This window comes from Dipodomys merriami, unplaced genomic scaffold (assembly GCF_024711535.1).
Source record: "Dipodomys merriami isolate MVZ:Mamm:240054 unplaced genomic scaffold, mDipMer1.0.p SCAF_42, whole genome shotgun sequence".
NCBI lineage: Eukaryota > Metazoa > Chordata > Mammalia > Rodentia > Heteromyidae > Dipodomys > Dipodomys merriami.
This window is the reverse complement of record NW_027205826.1, coordinates 3290406-3309836: the sequence shown is the minus strand read 5'-3', so window position 1 is coordinate 3309836 and position 19431 is coordinate 3290406. Positions and strand designations below refer to the sequence as shown.

General features: G+C 53.6%; 1 protein-coding gene across 1 annotated transcript; it reads left to right on the top strand.

The window, feature by feature from the left end:
- Positions 1-76: 76 nt before the first annotated feature.
- Positions 77-18870, top strand: Nherf1 (NHERF family PDZ scaffold protein 1). Its single transcript, XM_069993070.1, has 6 exons — positions 77-708; positions 12879-13040; positions 14168-14321; positions 16663-16703; positions 17728-17817; positions 18046-18870. Exons 1-6 carry the CDS (start codon positions 265-267, stop codon positions 18232-18234), a joined length of 1080 nt encoding a protein of 359 aa, XP_069849171.1. The 5' UTR covers positions 77-264; the 3' UTR covers positions 18235-18870.
- Positions 18871-19431: the final 561 nt, after the last annotated feature.

Genomic DNA, 19431 nt, shown 5'->3' with positions numbered 1-19431 from the left:
AAGTGGTCCACACCCTCCGCGCGGCCCGGCCCAGCGGATTAGGGGCCGGGCGGGTTCTGGAAGGCTCAGACGCCGCGCGGGGCGGGGATTGGTCCGCGTTTCCCGGTCCTGTTCTCCGAGTTCGCGGCGGTTCCCGGGACACCTGCTCGCTCGGTGCCTCCCGCCGCGTTCCCTCCGGCTTCGCAGCGCTCAGGGCGGATAGGAAACCTCGGCCATCGTGTCCGCAGCTCCCGGCGGGATCCCGCGGAGCCGTCGCCGCGCGACATGAGCGCGGACTCGGCGGCCGGGGCACCTGTGCCCCGGCTCTGTTGCCTTGAGAAGGGCCCGAACGGCTACGGCTTCCACCTGCACGGGGAGAAGGGCAAGGTGGGCCAGTTCATCCGGCTGGTGGAGCCGGGCTCGCCGGCCGAGAAGGCGGGGCTGCTGGCCGGGGACCGGCTAGTGGAGGTGAACGGCGAGAACGTGGAGAAGGAGACGCACCAGCAGGTGGTGAGCCGCATCCGCGCCGCGCTCAGCGCCGTGCGCCTGCTGGTGGTCGACCCCGAGGCGGACGAGCAGCTCAGGAAGCTCGGCGTCGCGATCGGGGAGCAGCTGCTGCGCGGCCCGGAGGGGCCGGGGGGGTCGGCCGAGCCGCCGGCCGCCGCCGAGACGCCGGAGGCCGGCGACCAGCGCGGGGCGCACGAAGCCGAGAAGAGCCACCCGGAGCGGGTGAGTGCGGACCCCGATCGCGGCGAGAAGAGGGCGGCGGGGGTGGGGGTTGAGGATCGGGGAGAATCAGGCGTCCGGGAAGTCCAGTCCCCCCCACTTTTTTCCCCCTCTGAAATTGGAGCCGCGAGAGGGGGAGGCTGCTTTCTCCTGCCCTGCCGGGGCCCTGGCAAGTTCCTGGGCGGGCTTGAGACTGCATCCCCGCGCGCGATCTCCATCCGCGCTGGCCTGGGGAAGGGGCTTGGCCGACCTCACGGCGTTGCCCCCACCCCCACCCCCCGGAACCTCCTCGTCCACCCGCTACTCCCTGGGCCCTTTCCTGGGTCACCCTAGTCAGGGACTAGGAAGGCCCCCTGGCTCCTCCTTGGCTGTCGGTTTTTCCCTCTGCCCCTGTGGGTGGTAACTGCAGCCGGAGGCGAACTTCCCCCGACTTAAGAAAGCTGCAGGAGTAACCAACCGTCCCGGTTCCGGGAAGGGGACCCGGGAGGCTCTCCCATACCTCCCCGCACCCCCCCTGAGCCCCTTGGTGAGTGCATCATTAACGTCAGCCAGACTGGACTGCATCCTCCTCAAGTTTAGAAGAAAGAGGGAGCCCTGGCGTCTCTCGGCGCTGTGTGGGGGTGGGGTGCGGGGAGGAGGCGGCCGGGAGGCGTCCTGGGGGTGGTGGCCCGGCCGCCAGGGAGGATTTATGGTTCTCAGGAATGTGAGGAGTAAGCGCTAGCTTGTATCAGGGAGCTGGAGGGAGGCTGGAGGAGGAGGGAAGAGGTGGGGGGGAGGAGGTGGGGGGAGAGGGAGGGGGCACTCCGCCAGGCAGCGCCCAAAGCTCGCTGTGGGCAGGTGGGCCTTGCCCTGGTATTTGTCACTGTATATACCCGGACACCACACTGGCTGCTTGCTTTTTTTTTTTTTTTTACTTTTGGCCCGGTTTTTATTTCCCCAAACTATCCCAGTTTGGATCAGCTGCAGGAGGGGCAGCTGGCAAAACAGGAGCTGTTGTGCTGAGCCTCCAGTCCCCAGAGAGCAGGGCGGGTGGGGGAGGCCCAGTGTGCAGAGCCTGGGGACAGGGCCTCTTCAGCAGGCACCAGCTCCCCCCACACCCCAACCTGGTGGCAGCGTGAGGCAGGAGTGTCCCGTGGGGCCAGGAAGATCCTCCCTGGACAGTGGCACAGTTCAGCAAGGAGGGAGAAGGTGGAGCCTGCGAGGGACCAACTGGTTTGGTGGAAGTGAGGTCATCAGGAGCCTAGTCCAGCCAGAGGTGAATGCTGGGAATGCCATGGCCACCAGGCTCCCACTCCCTGCCACTGCCAAGCTGGCATCCGGGAGAGGTTGGTGCACCCCTGGCAGGGAGTTGGAACCAATGAACTCTGTTCCCAGGCAGAAAGGCACTCTGAACTTTGTGCTGAGTACATCTATTTGGCATTCCCCTTTATTTTTCCTGTGTGGACTTTGCCCCCCCCCCCAGATAACCCCCCAACCATCATCACCCCACCTCCTCAGCTCCTCCCTTTGCCCTTTTCATTTTGCTGCTGAAGGGCTGGAGGGAGACTGGTGTGGCATAGGGGGATGGCATAGCTCACGCTCATCCATGCCATCTCAGAGGGCTGTTGGCCTGGCCTGGCCTCTGCATGAGCACAGAATCGTGTTCTCCCAGGTGATGGTATACCGCCCTACATTGGTGGGTATTTGTTAGGACTGGAGATAGGAAGAGAATCATTTCAGGGACACGGTCACCAGAGAAGTCGGTCATTCTCAGAGCAGGATCTGTGGACAATCGAGAGGCCTTCCTTCTCTAGAAGCTTCGAAATAATAAGAAGTACTTGTATTCCTAACTAGGTGTTGTCTGAGTACACTTGTGCCAGGACATTTTAACTCCCGTTTTGTGCAACCAGTTCCTTCAGCTTCATTCATTCCTAGTCAGCCCTGCTAAACCTCTCTAGTAGTACGTACATCCTCGCGTTCTGGTACGGTGAGCTTGGGGGAGTCCCCACCCTGCTGTTGCAGAAATTACCAGTAAGCCCTGTAAGGTGAGACAGACTCGGTAAATAGCCCAGACTGACCTTGAACTTCAGATGCTTCTGCCTGGGTCTCCCGAGTATACCAGGATTACAGATGTATGTCACCACATCCATCTGTAAGGATTATTTTTTTTTCCTTAAAAGGCCTCCCTTTTCTACATAAAGCATATAATTGAGATATGCTCTTTAGTTTTAGCCTGAGTTTGTTTGCATGGAGGGATCTGTTCTGTTCTCATTAGTTTTCATAAGGGAAATGGGTTGAAATAAAAAGGTACTGTGAGAATTAGGTGGCTGGTTGGCATCGTTGACAATAACACAAGGCAGAGGATGAGGGCTGCCTGGAACACTAGTTGTCCATTCAATGTCTGAGGAGGTGGAGGTCATCTTCCAGCCCTGCCCATGTTTGGCCTCTCTACCATTCACTACCATCCTCAGGACAGGGCCTAAACTTTTGAGCTCAGGCCCAAAGTGATAGCTGGGGACAGGCCTCCAGAGCCAGCTCAGCCATACTCGCTGCACTTCCTTGAGCCAAGTTACTTCATCTTCCTAAGCCTCCACTTCCTCTTGTGTAAGTTGGGGTGATGGCAGTGACCTCACAAGGTTGTCTGGATTTCATAAGGATGTAAGTCCCTGAATAACTAGCATTAAGTAAAGGCTCAGTAAACAGTTGTTGGCCTTTGAATTAATAGTTCACAGTGATTATTTTATCCCCACCACGGGACAGCTGGCACTGAATCTGCCTCTAATTGGGCAGGTGCAGCTGTGGCCAAAGCTAAGCACTCAAAAGTGCTTGATCATCAGTGATCATGGGTGTTTATTAGTTACAGGTTGTTTTGTTTTTGTGCCAGTCCTGGGGCTTGAACTCAGGGCCTAGGGCAGGGCTGGGGCTTGAACTAAGGACCTGGGCACTGTCCCTTAGCTTTTTCACTCAAGACTAATGCTTTACCACTTGAGCCACAGCTCTGCTTCTCGTTTTGTGATGCTTACTTGGAAGTAAGAGTCTCATGGCCTTTCCAATTTGGGCTGGCTTTGAACCGCTGTCCACATGTCTCCTGAGTAGCAAGGATTATAGGTATAGCATCAGCACCCAGTCTAATACATGTTGATCCTTGGCCCTCCACAGTCCCATAGCCCATATTCTCCACCTCACTGCTAACCTCCAATCATACTGGGGTCCAAATCCCCTAGGGCACAGCTTGTTTGGAATCCTGACCTCTTCTGAGATCCAGGTCCTTGATCCTGGAGGCAGAGTTAGTGCTGCACTTTGTCCTTCTGAACACTCAGCATTGCAGTCCTCTGCTTAGGACCTCCTCCAATACATGGAAAGCCAGAGGGCAACACAGGCTTATTTGTATTCCTATCTCCAACACTGTTACAGCGCTCCATAAATACTTCTGGATTAATGAATGAACACCTAACAGATGTAAGGGACCTTTGTCCCAGGTCATCCTAGTCCAGCACACCTGGGCTTGTTTGTTCCCCAGCACACCCACAGATTGGAATTCCAGATAGAAGCAACCCACTCACTCTTTCTTGAGTACTAGCAACTTCCATTTTCAGACTAGAAAGCAGACTGTCTAGCCTTTAGTGTCACCCAGATAGAGCAGTGTTTGAATCTCACCTCGCTATTTTCCTGGCCAGGGAACCCCAGGGAAGTTCATTGTTCCCTGAAAACCTTAGCTTCGATCTCTGTGAACAGGCAACAGGGTACCCTACCCCCACAGGGTAGCTGGGAAGGTATAAATGGGAAAGTGCTCCAGTTCCTACTAGCCTTGATCCTGACCCCAGAGGCAGAGACTGTGTAGGCCCCAGGGAGTGAGGTGGATGGGTGGATATGTTCAGCAGGCAGGGATCTGACCACTGACCCCTTTACCGGGTTGTGAGCCATTCACATTCACCAGAGTGGAACTTTGGAAGGGGAGAACCATTTAGGTGCTTGCTAGTTGCTCGAGTTTGAAATGGACCAGCCATTTGGGACTGATTTCTTTTTTTCTTTTTCTTTTTTATTATTATTTTTCTGGTACCTGGGCTTTAACTGAAGGCATGAGCACTGTCTCTAACGTTTTCCCTCAAGATGAAACTCTACCACTGGAGTCACAGCTCCACTTCCAGCTTCTTTTTGCTACTTACTTGGAGATAGGAGTTGCTCAGACTTTCTTGCCCCTGCTCACTGGGAACTGTGATCCTCAGATTTCAGCCTTCTGAGGCATGAGCCACTGGCACCTGAGTACTCTGTCCTTTTAAGGTAGAATAGCCTAAGCTAAGAAGGCAACTCAGATTTACAGTGTGCCTCCTCCTTATCCAGCTAAGTGGTAAAAAGCTTGCCTAACATGCACCAAGCCTCAGGTTCAATTCTCAGCACAGAGATGGCCAGGGGGGAGAGGGGGGGCGCAGGGGAAAGGGAGAATGAACTTTAGACATGAACTTCAGACAGCCTAATCCCTTCATGGTCTGGGCTGGCTCCAGAGCCTGGTAACCAAATCTCTACCTCCACCTGGCCCTCAACCTGCCCTTCCTGCAACACAACAAGCCCTCTGGAGGTAGGATTGGACATCTTACCATGTGCTATGTCCTGTCTCCTAGGCAATGTATAGATCCCTGTGTTCTAGAAAAGGACAAGTGCACAGGTACTCCCTGAGGTCAGGCACCCTCTGTTCTAACATGGAAAGAACATTTATTAGGTTCAAGTTCCATTCACAGCTCATTGGCCGTGGCCAGAGCTGTGACTTCTCAGAGACAAAGGCCCAGCCTCTCCCTTTCTTCCAGTCATGGGAATCTAATGCTCACAGCAAAGTTTGAGAGCGTTCAAAGCTGTGTTTTGCATATGGCATATACATGTACACAGCTGGGGGAAGCTAGGAGGAAGACACAGAATTAGAGGGAAATGGGTGAAAAAATATAGCAGAAGGCCCATCAGCTGCACTGGACATGGATGAAAGTGAACTAAACAACTCAGGGCAGCGATGGGAGGGAGGGAGGGAATGAGAGAGAAAGAGGGAACAGCTTACACTAAGCAAAAGTAATGTATATATCACCCGATTTGGAAGAAATAGTTGTATTGTCAAAGTTCGTGGAGTTCATAAGCTTTACAGACCATGATAATCACAATTTGCCTGGTGAAGGTTAAAATGTGTTTGTGACTTTAGCCAAGTATCACTATCCCACAATACTGTGAAATTTATGTAATCACTTAATCTCAATAAAGAAATAAAATCCACTGCCACAGGGAAAAAACCTTTGTGCTAATAAAAGGCTTAAAAACAACAACAACAGTGTTTTGGACTGTCTCAGACACTGTAGCAATGGGAATGTCTAGGCTCTCAGGAGCAGCAGCTGATGACCACAGGAAACTCCTAGGCACTTAAAGTGCACATGTAGACATGCCACAGCATGAAAGCACACTTGGCTCCGATTGCATCTTCTTGTCCAAAATGCTTGGGACCAGAAGGTTTGGGGATTTCAGGTTTTGCAGTATTTGCCTCTACATAGGTAAGTCTGAACCTGAAAATCATTCAGGTTTCACCTATCCACATAGCCTAAAGGCAATTTTCTTTCGTTTTGATTTTGTATAGGAAACAAACTAATACAGTGTGGAATTTTCCATTTGTGGTGTCATATCTGTACTTCAAAAGTTTTATAGTGTAGAGCATTTTTGCATTTCAGATCTTGGGATCAGGACTACTCAGCCTGCCCCCTCCCCTGTTCGCCCCCCAAATGAAGTAAAACTAGTCAATTAAAAATTAGGTGCTGAGATTTTAATATTTTGGACACATGGTTAAATAAGCATATTACGTTCAGCCAGGCACTGATGACATATGCCTAGCTACTAGTTCACTCTGTAGGCTGAGATCTAAGGAGCCTAGTTCAAAGCCACACCAGGCAAGAAGGGACTCTTATCTCCAATTAACCAGCAAAAAGCCAGAATTGGAGGTATGGCTCAGAGTGCAATGCATAGAAAAAGTCAAGCATGAATGAAAGGCCTGTAGCTCAAGCACAGTAACCACACCAAAAATAAAATTAAGCTTAATTTATCTTGTTCCATTTTCCTTTTTAAAATTTTTGTGGTGCGAGGTCATGTTACCACAGAGTTACACCTCTAGGCCCTACCCCTACTCTTTTTATTTTATTTGTTTATTTGCCAGTTCTGGCACTTGAACTAAGGGTGTAGGCCCTGTCCCTGAACTTCTTTTGCTCAAGGCTAGCACTCTACCACTTGAGCCACAGCACCATTTCCGGCTTTTTCTCTCTATGTAGTACTAAGGAATGGAACCCAGGGCTTCATGCATGCTAGGCAAGCCCTCTACCACTAAGCCACATTCCCAGACCCTCTTTTTCTTTTCTTCTTCCTTTTTTAATGTGGCTACTAGAAAAATAAAAATTTCATACATGGTTGGCATATTTCTACTGGACAAGATCTGAGTTCAAATCCTGTCTTTTCCTATCAACTGTATGTACTCTCTGAATTTCCTCATGTGTTACCTGTTAGTACTTTCCTCACTGAGGGAGAATGTATTGAGCTTTCGAGGAAAACATACAAAAGGCCTCTAACACAGTGCCTGACTCATAGTAGGTACTCAGTAGGTAACTGCTGTTTTTACTTCATTTGTGTGTGTGTTTTGGTAATGAGGTTTGAACACAGGGCCTGGGAGCCTTAGCTTTTCCTGTTCAAGACTAGTGCTCTATCACTTGCGCAACACCCCTACTTCTGGCTTTTCTGCTGGTTAATTGGAGCTAAGAGTCTCTTTCTTAACTGTCTGGCCTGGCTTTGAACCTCAGTGCTCAAATCTCAGCCTCCTAAGTAGCTAGGATTACAGGCGTGAGCCAGTGGTGCGCCTGGCTGTTAACTTCATTCTTGAGCTCCTTGAATAGCCTTAGCTGGCCTCTTGGGACACAGCCCATACGAGTTCACTCTGGCAGCGTGTGGGGAGAGAAGGGTAAAGAACGATGGTGGAAGGTGGGAAGGCATGGGGCAGCCAGCCCTGGATGGTGTCCAGCCAGGCAGCAGCCCAGGTACCAGCCTGCTCCATCTCAGGCTGACCCCAGCCTGAGCCAATCTCTGCTTCACTGTGGCTCTCTCTGGCTGACACTGGGAGAATATATCACTAGCCAGAGGGACAACCTGCCTTAGGGCCTTTGTCCCAGGGTTTGTTGTAAGAGAAGCAACCACCAATTTAACTTTTTTTTTTTTTTCAACTCTCCCAGCTAGTAGTTGTCCACCTTCAGAGCTTCAGGAAAGGTCCATGCTGTGGGACTTAGAAAATAGGAGCTCTAGGGCTAGAGTAGCATCCTTTTTTCCCCCCTGTAATCAGGTGTTTAACCTTCCTTGATCTGCAGAGATTGGAAAGGGGGCGGGGAGGGGAAGCACACATGGGACTGTCAGCAGAAATGGTCACTTCCAGAGCGGAAGGATTGTGTTCCACTCTGAGGGGTTTGAGCCCCAGGCAGCTCTACCAGGCCCAGGCCTTGCCCCAGAGTCTGAGGAACGAACCCAGCTGCCTCCTAGAACAGCCAGGGCTCTTACCTTGAACGTCCCCCACCCCTTCCTCCTTCCTGTCTTCTCCTTCCCAGCCCTTCCCAGCCTCTCTTCAGTAGTTGGGCTGCTTTCTGTATCTGCTGCTGTGCACCTGGTCTTATTTACATAAACGAGCCATGGGCTGAGGGAAGGGCAGTCTTGGGAGGTGGGAGTCACCTCTGGTTTTTATTTTTTTTCTAGCTGTCATGGTGGTCTTCCTCCCTCCCCCCCCCCCCCCCCAGCCCATCCCTTTTGGGAGCCTAGAGCCACCTGGCCTTCCTAGCAATGGTGGAAGCTGCCTGGCGGTTTCTCTAGGCTCATCACCAGGGCATCAATCAGGAAGAGGCTGGGTCCTTTGGGGCGTTGGTCCCCTGGCCACCTGCAGCCCTCCTCCTAGGAGAAGCAGGGAGCAAACAGCCTTGGGCCTGCTCCCCAGAGATGTCACCGGGATTAGGGTATCAGCTTTCTCCAGCTTTCCAGGTGGCTGCTGGTGGCACCTATTGAATTCCGTGCCCGCTGTCCGCTCCCTGGGCTGTGGAGCGTGGGTGGAGGTGATGGGGCGGCCAGGGGTGGGGCTCCCAGGCTGGGGGTGGGGGTGGTGAGGAGAAGGGACAGCCAGAGAACTTGGCTGGGGAGGAACCCTATGAGGAGGGTCTGGAGGCAACTCTTCCTGGGTAGTGCCTGAAAGTGAGTCTTGAGCCCCTGAATCCACTGACCAAGTCCCAGCATGCTCACTGCCCTGGGCCACTATTACCTGCTGCCCCTCCTCCTGCTGCCTTGGGTCTTTGCCAGTGTCATCTCTGAGCAGATCCTGCTTCTGCTTTGAGCCCTGTCAGCTCATTGGGCAGGTTCTGCACAAACCCTGGGGCCTGGTTCTCCTGAAGTCTTGTACCTCCCACACTGTGCACCCCTCTGGAGCTGATGCTAAAGCAGGAGGCCCTTTCTGAGTTCTTGGGGGCTGCATGTAAAGTCCAAGATGGCTTGGACTTTGTCCCCATTTATAGGTTTTTCCCCAGATGCAGAACTCAAGCCCCCATTCCAGCCAGGGAGGATGAGTGGGGTTGAGGACCCAGAGCAATGGTAGCCTACCTCCTCCAGGCACGTCCCCCCCTTTCCAACTCCTTTTCTGGGTGCTAGGCTTGGGAACCAAGGCCAGGCCCCCACAGGTTCCCAGGAACCTGCCCTTAGGCACAGGGGATGGGCCAGCTGATAAGCTGACTCAGCAATTGCTGGGCCAGGCTGGGCTGGTCTTCCTGGGAGTGTACGGGTCCTGCCTGCCCTTTGCAGAGGGGCCAGGAGCCTCCTAGGATTTGGAAGGGAGGGACTAGCTGAGGCTCTGTCAGCATCTGGATCCTGGGGCTTCCTGTCCTGCCACCTCTCGGGTAGGCCCTGACGTCACCACAGTCACCAGCCCCCCATGTCTCCCGATCCTCACATGGCAGAAGGTGTAAAGCAGGTCTTTGAATTTGGATGACCTACGTCAGTCACTAAGCAAGGGGTTTGGGGCTACTGGTTGAGGTACTGTAAGTGAAGCAGCACAGAGACCTGGGCCAAAAGCTTGGCCCCACGGGGCTGCTGACCTGGCCCTGCCAGCCAGGGAGTATCTAGAACCGCCCACCCCCACCGATAGCCTGCGTCTAGCCACAGCACTAGCCCAGGCATGCTCACTGCCCAGCACCCAGGTCCTCCGCCCAGGCTAGCGCAGACCCGGAAGGAAGGCTGTGGTTTCTACAGCTCCCAGCAGGGCTGCAGCCATTGCATTCCAGATCTGAGTCCACATGGAATGGCTGAAATGGTGGAGCACCTAGAGCTAGCATAGTTGAGACCCTGAATCCAAACCCCAGGAGGGACAGACAGACACACACACACACAGAGCAGCCCACAGTGTATTGACAGAAGCAGGGCTCCAAGTCAGAGACCTAGACTCTGGCTGTGTGATATGAGGCAGTGGGCTTACCTTCTCTGAACCTCAGTTCTCCCCCTCTCCCCCCTACCCCCCAGCCAGGTTGCTGTTACGGGAAGGTTAGAGGAAGGTACCGTAGGGGATGCTGGAGAGGAACAGCACGGAGCTCCTGCTACCAGTCTCTGCTGCCATTCACCCTCACACTTTGTCAGGGTGAAGGCCCCTGCTTTGGGGAGCTCAGTATGGCTGGGGTTGGAAAGCTGAACCTGTCCCGGTAGTGGTAACTGGTCAGACCTGTTCCTGCTTACCTGGGCAGCTGGAGGAGAGCAAAGGATTAGCTGGAAGGGAGAAGAGGCTTCCTCACCCTTCGAACTAAATCTCAGACCAGAGCATGTTTCGGGGAGGGGGGGAGCTGCAGGAAGACCCTCTGTAACAGAGAATCTGGGGGCTTCTGTGTATTCCAGCAGCCCCTGGAAAAAGAGACAATACCTATGGATGCATGCTGACTTAGTTGTTATTGGAGACGAGGGACCCCTCGTCCAGATTTGGGCAAGTGACTGCCAAGACAAGTCCCAACCATCATCTCTCTGTCCTGTCTCTATGCAGCATCCCCTCACCAATGTCCTGAACCTGCCACAAAAGCTGTTTCAAGGAAGGAAAAGTCTCCCTCTCCACCCCGCCCCCCAAGTAAAGGGGAGGGACCCCATCTCCCACAGGTGGCAGCTGCCTTCTGGGACTGGCAAGTTGGGGCAGGACGCCCTGAAGCCTTCCCTCCTCCTTCCCAGCCCTCCCTTGCCTCCTCTACTCCCTGCTGGTGATTTGGGTTTCAGGGCAGCCTGGCACACCACCCTCCTCACCCCCAGCTCCTGCCCGTTCAGTAAGGACAATGGCCAAGTCCAGGCATACACAGGGACTTATAGTCCCAAAGTGTTTCCACTCTGTAATTATCTCACTGCGCTTCTCGGCAACCTGCAAGAGGCAGGTGGCCGGAAGAATGGACTATGTATAAATGAGAGCCCTGAGGCTCCTAGAAGGAAATGACTTGCCCCAGGTCGCACAGCTAGTAAACAAGAGTGTTTGTTGCTTGGCAGGTGGGGATGACAATTCTGGGCTAGCGGTACTAGGGCTTGCATTCATGTTCTGACTTCTACTCTACCACTCAAGCCACAGCTCCCCTTTGCTTTTTTTTGCTGGTTAACTGGAGGAGTCTCACAGACCTTTCTGCCTGGGCTGGCTTTGAACTGGGATCCTCAGATCTCAGCCTCCTGAATAACTAGGATTACAGGCCTCCAGCCGCCCCACTGGTGCTCCTCTTTGCCTCTATATGTAGGTGTTCCAGGGCTGAGGCAGAGCTAAGCTGTCTTCAACTGGGGATGTGGAAAAACTTCTGCAGCTGAGTGTTGTCAGCATGCTCAGGAGAAATGAACATAGGGCTTGTGACAAAGGCCTCAGGATTCATGACAGGATCTCAGCTGGGTATAGTGTTCCTGAGGATGGCTTTGTCTGGCCCCGGCCCTCCTGCTGTGTTGTCCAACAGGTTTCAGATTATGTGGCTCCCTTCTGGCTGGGCCATTTGGCTCACTGGAAGGAAGAAGGGAGCCTGTGGCTGAGGAATGTCTTTACTGTAAACATGATGACCAGCTTTTGGTAAACATCTGCCAACCCAGAGAACAGATACCAAGGGCTGGGGTCAGCTGGGCGCCAGTGGCTCATACCTGTAACTCTAGCTTCTCAGGAGGCTGAGATCTGAGGATCAATGTTTGAAGCCAGTCTAGGCAGGAAAGCCTGTGAGATTCTTTTTTTTTGGGGGGGGGGGCGGTCCAGTCATGGGCCTGAACTCGGCCTGGGCCTTGAGTTGAGCCAGAGCACCACTTCCGGCTTTTTTCTTTTTGCTTATGTGGTGCTGAGGAACCGAACCCAGGGCCTCATGCATGCAAGGCAAGCGCTCTACCACTGAGCCACCTTCCCAGCCTAAGCCTGTGAGATTCTGATGTCTGGTTAACCAGCAAAAAGCCCAAAGTAGAGGTGTGGCTCAAGTAAACAGGGCTAGCTTTGAGCAAAAAGCTAAGGAACAGGGGGAATGCAGTCAAAAATGCGATGTGTATCCATCAAAATTAAGGAAAGTGAAGAAAGGGGTGAGTTAAGAGGAATGGGTAAGAATTGATAGAGGTGACACTGATCAGGATGCATTTATTCATAAACTGCTTTCGTGAATGCAAATTCCTTTGTTTAACTACCTAAAGATAATAAAAATATATTTGAAAAAACACTCCAAGGAACAGCAACTAGGTCCTGAGTTCAAGCCACAGTACTGAAACATTCCAAAATAAAAGGAAAGAAACCTAGGGCTAGGATCCCTACTCCTGTACCTAGCTAAGCTGTCAGGGTTCTGTTCCCCCCTACCCCCCGCCCCCAGGAGGGCCAGATGAGCCTTTGGGAAGGAAGAATAAGACCCAAGATAACATGTGATAAACCTTACAATGTCAAGGAGAAGGGGTTTGGAGCAAAACTTCCTTCCACCTCTCACCAGATTGACCTCTGGAAGGGACAGTGTCCCATTCAGGGCCACTCAAGCAATTTGATGCAATGCTAGTGTCCAACCAGGTCTTCTGAATGCTGGCCAGGAGCAAAGCATGCCGAATCCTTCCTGGTGGAGTTGGGGTCACAGGGTCATGTGGGGGGCAGGGAGAAGCAGAGGACATGGGCATTGCAGAATGGCATGTATCCTCCTTCATCTCCACAGCGTGAGCTTCGGCCTCGGCTCTGCACCATGAAGAAAGGTGCCAACGGCTACGGCTTCAACCTGCACAGTGACAAATCCAAGCCAGGCCAGTTCATCCGGGCAGTGGACCCAGACTCACCAGCTGAGGCCTCTGGGCTCCGGGCCCAGGACCGCATTGTGGAGGTAATGCTCTTGCCCTCCTCCCCAGATCCTTTCAGGTGCTTCACTTCCTGATCTTTAGCCCCCACTCCCACCCACCTCTGGACAGCCATTACTCCTCTCCTGCCCATGAAGGCTATGGGTCATAGTCAGCTCCGAGATGGACAGAGGGACATAGACAGCTCAGAAGGTGAGTGGGCCAGGCAATGAATAGGAGAAAGGAAGAGGGATAGGTGTTGGATGGGCACACAGATAGGCTGACTTTTTCCTACCATCTCTGTCCTGCGCTCTTCTTCACTGAGCAGACTACTCCAGAGCCATAGTTTCTCTCTCAATTCAAGTAGATGCCAGGGGCTTCCCTGCTGCCAGAGGGAGAGAGGGGGGGGGGGTGTGTGTGTGTGTGTGTGTGTGTGTGTGTGTGTGTGTGTGTGTGTGTGTGTGTGTGTGTGTGTGTGTGTGTGTGTGTGTGTGTGTGTGTGTGTGTGTGTGTGTGTGTGTGTGTGTGTGTGTGTGTGTGTGTGTGTGTGTGTGTGTGTGTGTGTGTGTAAAACTGAGACCTGGCTAGACAGAAAGGTGTGTGTGCAAAACTGAGACCTGGCTAGACAGAAAGGTATGTGTGTGTGAGAGAGAGAGAGAGCAAAACTGAGACCTGACCAGACAGAAAGTGTGTGTGTGTGTGTGGTGTGTGTGTGTATCCCCTCTCTTGCTTTGAGTGTGTGTGTGTAAATCCCCTCTCTTGCTTTGAGAAACTCCCTCTGTGCCCTTGGACTGTGCTGAGGGGAGAGGAAATGTGAATGGAATGCTTGGGCTGGTCCCAGAATCACAGTCTGAGAACCTCAGAGCTGGGATCAACTCTCCCAAGACTTCTCATTTTACACGTGAGAAAACCAAGGCCCCCTTGAGGGTAGGGGGAAGAACCAGAAGAAAGCCCAGCCCAGGCCTCCTGTCTCTCACAGCTGTGTTTGTGTAGTCTCTCCATATTTTCTTTGGCTGTGTCCTCCCGTCCTGGCTCCCAGCTGACTGTCAAGCAGGACCTTTGGCCTAGTTTGGGACAAGGGGGAAGGGGGTGCAGCATCCCCAGGCAAGGCCCTCCTCCCCACAGCTGAGACCTATGCTGGGAAAACTCTGTCTTGGCCTGCTGTGTCCCACAGGTGAATGGAGTTTGCATGGAGGGCAAACAGCACGGGGACGTGGTGTCTGCCATCAAGGCTGGAGGCGATCAGGCCAAGCTGCTGGTGGTAGACAAGGAAACGGACGAGTTTTTCAAGAAGTGCAAAGTGATCCCGTCTCAGGAGCATCTGAATGGTGAGTGGGGTGCTCAGCCCGGTGCCCCAAAGCCCTGGGGATGTGGCTGGTGCACGAGCCTTTGTAGTGTCTCAGATGTGGTCAGGGGGAGATGGCTTCCTGGCTTGGGCTCTCCCTCCTCCTGGAGAAATCAAGCAAGTGTGAGTTAGTGGAGAGGGGCCCAGTGAAGAGAGAAAGTGGGGGGGGACAGTGCTTTCTGAAGGTGGCCTGTGAGGACAGTCACCTGGTAGAGGGATAAGACAGTTTCGAATCCCCAGCTGAAGCTGCCCCAATCTCCCTCCCTGCCCCTAGCAGATTCTCCTTCCCAAGCAAGGAAAGGGTTAACTCTGGACAGCCTCCAGCCTCTGCTGGGCCGATCAGAGTCCACTGATGGGGCCCTGTTGCCTCCCTCTGTCCTTCTGTCAGGTTGTCTTGGAAACTCAGGCTTGCTGGCTCTGGAGAGCAGTGGGCTCCCCTTTGGTCCCTGGGCCCCTGACTACCCCCTCCCCCTCCCTCTGCCCCTGCCAAGTCTGTCACCTCCCCCTGCCCAGGCTGAGCCAGAGGGGGCAGGGCTGCTACTCCAGGCTGGGAGGGGTTAAATGGCCTCTGCTCCCCGGTGTGGACTTTCTCCTGGGAAGACAGTTCCACAAGGGGGAGGAGGGGGTGGGAGGGGAGGCAGAATCCCTGCTGACAACACTGAGAGTGAATCACTCTTGGGACTTTGTAATGGGTGGGGCCTTCCCGAGGGTCAGGGTTCTATTTGTAGGAGGGGGGTCCACATGACTAAAATCCGCCCCCCCCACCCTGTTCAAGGGGCCCAGTGGGCAGCCCTACCCCCATTCGGCCCAACGGAGGGTCCCTAACAGCTTCTAGAAGAGGGTAGGGGTGGGGTGGAAGCAGTGAGGACTTTTCCTTGTCTCCTAGTTCATGGAAACCAAGAAGCTCACAAAATCCTCTTCCCCAGTGAGGAACCTGAGGCCCAACAAACCTCAGCCTTGTTCCTGGGAACCTGGTACAGAACTGAAGTCGGTTCTACCGAGCTCTTCAGACACCATCCCCTGCCTCCCATCTTCAACTACTATCCCTAGCCTCCTATAGCACACTTCCTTCCCTTCGCCCTCACCCTCAGGTTGTCTTCCCTCTTCCATCAGTCTCTCTGGCTGGAGATGGAAGCTCTGGCCAGAGGATCTGCCCAGGGAGAGGCCTGGAAGGTGGGGGAGGGGGTCACCAGAACTCCCTTACCCCCTGGCCATGGAAAGCTAGGAATGTCAGAAGGGAGGAAAAGATGAGTCAGTTCCATCTAGCTGTGTCCTGAACTGGGGTCAAGCAGACAAGAGAAGGAGATGCACGTGAATTATAAGCTAAGAGTTCAGAAGAAACCTACCCAGCTACTGGTTCCTGGAGGTAGAACAGCCCCTCCAAGCCCCGAGTGGGGGAGAGGGAGCGCCTGGCTTCTCTCCCTCCGGCCTCCATCTTTCCCTCTTCCTTGCCCTCACCAAGTTTCTGATTGGCTGGTGGGGCATCCTGCCCCTGAGCCTCTCGGTCCTCATTCCAGATGGCACATAGAGGTTTGGGATTGTTTTCTCTCTGTCTGAGGCAACAGGTCCCAACTATAATTTGGGGTGTGGCCTCAAATCTGTTGTCATACCATCATCACACAAGGGTATATCCAAAAATGTTGAGGCTCAGGCAGGCTTCAGGAGCCTTTTGTAATGACTTTCCTGGGAAGAATTAGGCGGCCAGCCTGGAACGTCAGCCCCTCAAGGACAATTACTTTCAAACAGCTATTAGCCATCAGTGACTTCTGAGATCAGTTTGGTAGATAGAGAGCAATACATTAAGTAAAATGTAATAGAAAATATCTAGGAGCATTGCACTGCACTAAGGGTAAGTGTTGTTTTTCTGAAACTTGTCATACACACAGCCTTTGTGTGTACTGGGCCATCAAAATGTCAAATGTACTTGCAGGCAAAAAAAAAAAAAAAAAGTTTTTACCACTGGCTTTGGGTGTGAGATCTGATGGCTTGTCCACTCAAGCTGGAGCTCTGGCCTCCTCGCTTCATGCTCCTCTCCCCAGGATTTTTTTTTTTTGTCAGTTGTGGGGCTTGAACTCTGGGCCTGGGTACTGACCCTGAGCTCTTCAGCTCAAGGCCAGCATTCTACCGCTTGAACCACAATACCACTTGAGGTTTTCTGGTGGTTTATTGGAGATGAGTCTTACAGACTTTCCTTGCCTGGGCTGGCTTTGAACCATGATCCTCAGATCTCAGCCTCCTGAGTAACTAGGATTATAGGCATGAGCCCCCAGCACCCGGACTCTCCCCAGGATTTTGGACTCACCTCTGTTCTCTCTCTCCCCTAGGCCCTTTGCCTGAACCCTTCACCAATGGTGAGATACAGAAGGTAAGGGTGATCCTCTTAATTTCCTTCTCTGGCTTCTAATTTCGGGGGTGCTGTTCAGGAAGATGGTATAGTTGGAAAGACTGCTTTCTGGCTTGGGCCAAAACCTCGAGGCCCAGTTCCAGCTCCTTCCTGAGCTCCAAGTTATAGGAGTCCCCCAGCCCCTGCCCCAGCCCATCAAGGGCCAAAGCTGTTGTAAGGGAGAGGCTTGGCTGGGCTTCTCTGTGGCCCACCCTGGGTGACAGCCCCGCCTCCACCTCCCCACTTACAGAAGCGGCTATTCTTCCCCCCAAGAACAGAGCCTCAGTGTCTGGCCACGCTGCCAGCCCTGCTACTTCCAGTCTGAGTTAGAACAAAGCCCCTCCTCCCGAAGCAGAAGAGAAGGGTTGAAGCCATGTGCCAGCCAAAGCTATGGAGGGACCCAGGAAGGGACTGAGCGCCACACTGATGCCCCAGCCAAGGCCTTGGCTCTGGGATGGGCCAGCTTGGAGCGAGGCTACAGGAGTGGGAGTCTGCATGGGTGGCTCAGAGGCTTGTGCTGGGGTGGGGGTGGGGGGTGCCTGAGGAGGGAAGGTCCTACGGCCAAAGTCTGAGCCTTCTGTGGGTCTAGGACTATCTGTCCATCTTACTCCTTCAAGGCCCTGCTTGACTGCTTTGGGGCTAAAATTTACAGAGGGCTCAGGAGGTTTGGGGACACCACCTGTGTCCCCAGTGCCAAGCAGAAGGCTTTGGTGTTCCCGCCGTGGGTCACCGGCTCCAAAGGTGAATCTGTGCCCCAAAGCCATGGGACAGAGGATGAGGACAGAACAGTTCTGCTAATCCCACCTCGGGCTTCCACTCTCACCCACCAAGTGACTGACGGAAGCAGGCCTCTCTCTGATCCTTTAAGGAATGTCAAAATGTAAATCTGGAATTTGGGTGGATGGCCAAGGCCTGAATTTCTCAGGCTGAGGTTCTCTAGCTTGCCGGGTCCCAAGAATTTCTTGCCCTGTTCTCCACCAACCCACACCTCTCATCTCTGTGCCAGGCGAACAGTAGTGAAGCCCTGGCAGAGGCCGTCTCGGAGAGCCCCAGGCCAGCTCTGGCAAGATCCACCTCCAGCGATACCAGTGAGGAGGTAGGCCGGCCTGGTGGGGGTTGGGGACTGGGTCACAGGAGGCCCATTCCCAGGCCTCGCTGGTTCCTGGCACACTAGCCTGCCTTTGAGGTCACATGCTGAGGCACATTCTGTCCTTGTGACCTGGCTTTCCTGGGCATAACCCCAAGGGAGCCACCTCACCAGGGCCTGAGGATCGGAGAACCTCAGCAGGCACCGAGTCCTGAACGTGTCTCCCTCCTTTTATAGCTCAATTCCCAAGACAGCCCTAAGAAACAGGACGCCACAGAGCCCTCCTCTACCTCCTCCTCTGACCTCATCCTGGACTTCAACATCTCCCTGGCTGTGGCCAAAGAGAGGGCCCACCAGAAGCGCAGCAGCAAGCGGGCCCCACAGATGGACTGGAGCAAGAAAAATGAACTCTTCAGCAACCTCTGAGTGCCCAGCTGACCAGAGCTAAGCCAGCGCACGCCCACCCTTGCTCCCTTTCCCTCCTCCCCAGTGCCCACCAAATCAACGTTCCAATCAATACCAGCATCTCCCTTCTTGATGAATCTGATTGTTCTAGAAACTTTGTTCTTCCCATATCATACCTGGAGGAAGGTGAATGTTTTTCCTGTCCTGTCCCAATCAAAAAGCAGACTCTGTCCCCAGCTTCTCCCTGAGGGCTTTATCCTTGCCACCCCATCTGGGACATCTCTGGGATCTACAGCAAGCAAGATCTTGGTGGGGTCAGACAGGAGGCCCCACGTCATGATTGGGTCTGGAAGCCGATGGCAGCCGTCACCATGGACAGTGGACCAGGCCCGAGTACCCTGAGAGCTGTGGCCTGGGCTTTTTTTTTTTTTAAGTGTAGAATCATGTTGGGGGGAGGGGGTGTCACTTGAGTCTCATTATTTTCCTGGCTGCTTCACCTAGGGTGTGGTAGCAGCCTCAGCCTTAAATTTGTGTTTCTACTTCCATCTTTTAAGACGTAGGTGGCATGGGGCAGGCCTGGATGCCCCTGCCTATCCTTGAACCAGGCACCACCACTGTAAGGAAACATCTTCAGAAATTCAGCTGCTCCAAACTGCATCAGCCTCCGTGTCTTCCTTTGAAGCTTTGTGGGAAATCATGAGTTGTTGCCAGGGAGCCTTTGGATGGGAGGGCAGGCAGGGCACACTACCCGACAACCATCTAGGGTTCCCTGCAGCCCCAAACCTGCATAGCTTTAACCAGGCTTGGGACCCAGCTGCCTGGGAGCCCTGCAGGGAACAGGCTCCTCCCAGCGTTATGAGCTTAGCACAGTTTCATTGTGACAATGTGTGTGGGTCTCCCACGCAGTAGGGGTGTTTATGGGTATAGTGAGGAATGGGTGCTGAGGCCTGCGTGCTTACAGAGGAAGTATAAATCCTAGAGTGGAACTGGGTTGAGAATATGAGGACTCTTGCCCCTGCTAGTAGAGTGCAGGATTTCTAGAAGCAGGCTATGTTGGCACTCTATATGCTGGCCACTGGCCTGATTGGAGGGCCATGGTTTAGCACGGAGGAAAACAAACTGATCCACTGAGGCCCAGGATATGCTGTGTGGCAAGGTGGGAAGGAAGGGGCTTTGCAAAGGTGAAATGCCCCAGGTCCCTGAAGCTGCATCCTGGAG

Excerpts from the sequence above, each read along its gene's own strand:
- Nherf1 (XM_069993070.1), top strand. The coding sequence starts at position 265 with ATGAGCGCGGACTCGGCGGCCGGGGCACCTGTGCCCCGGCTCTGTTGC. Across the intron at positions 14,322-16,662 it reads GTCTCAGGAGCATCTGAATG|GCCCTTTGCCTGAACCCTTC; the intron begins GTGAGTGGGGTG and ends TCTCTCCCCTAG. Across the intron at positions 16,704-17,727 it reads CCAATGGTGAGATACAGAAG|GCGAACAGTAGTGAAGCCCT; the intron begins GTAAGGGTGATC and ends TCTCTGTGCCAG.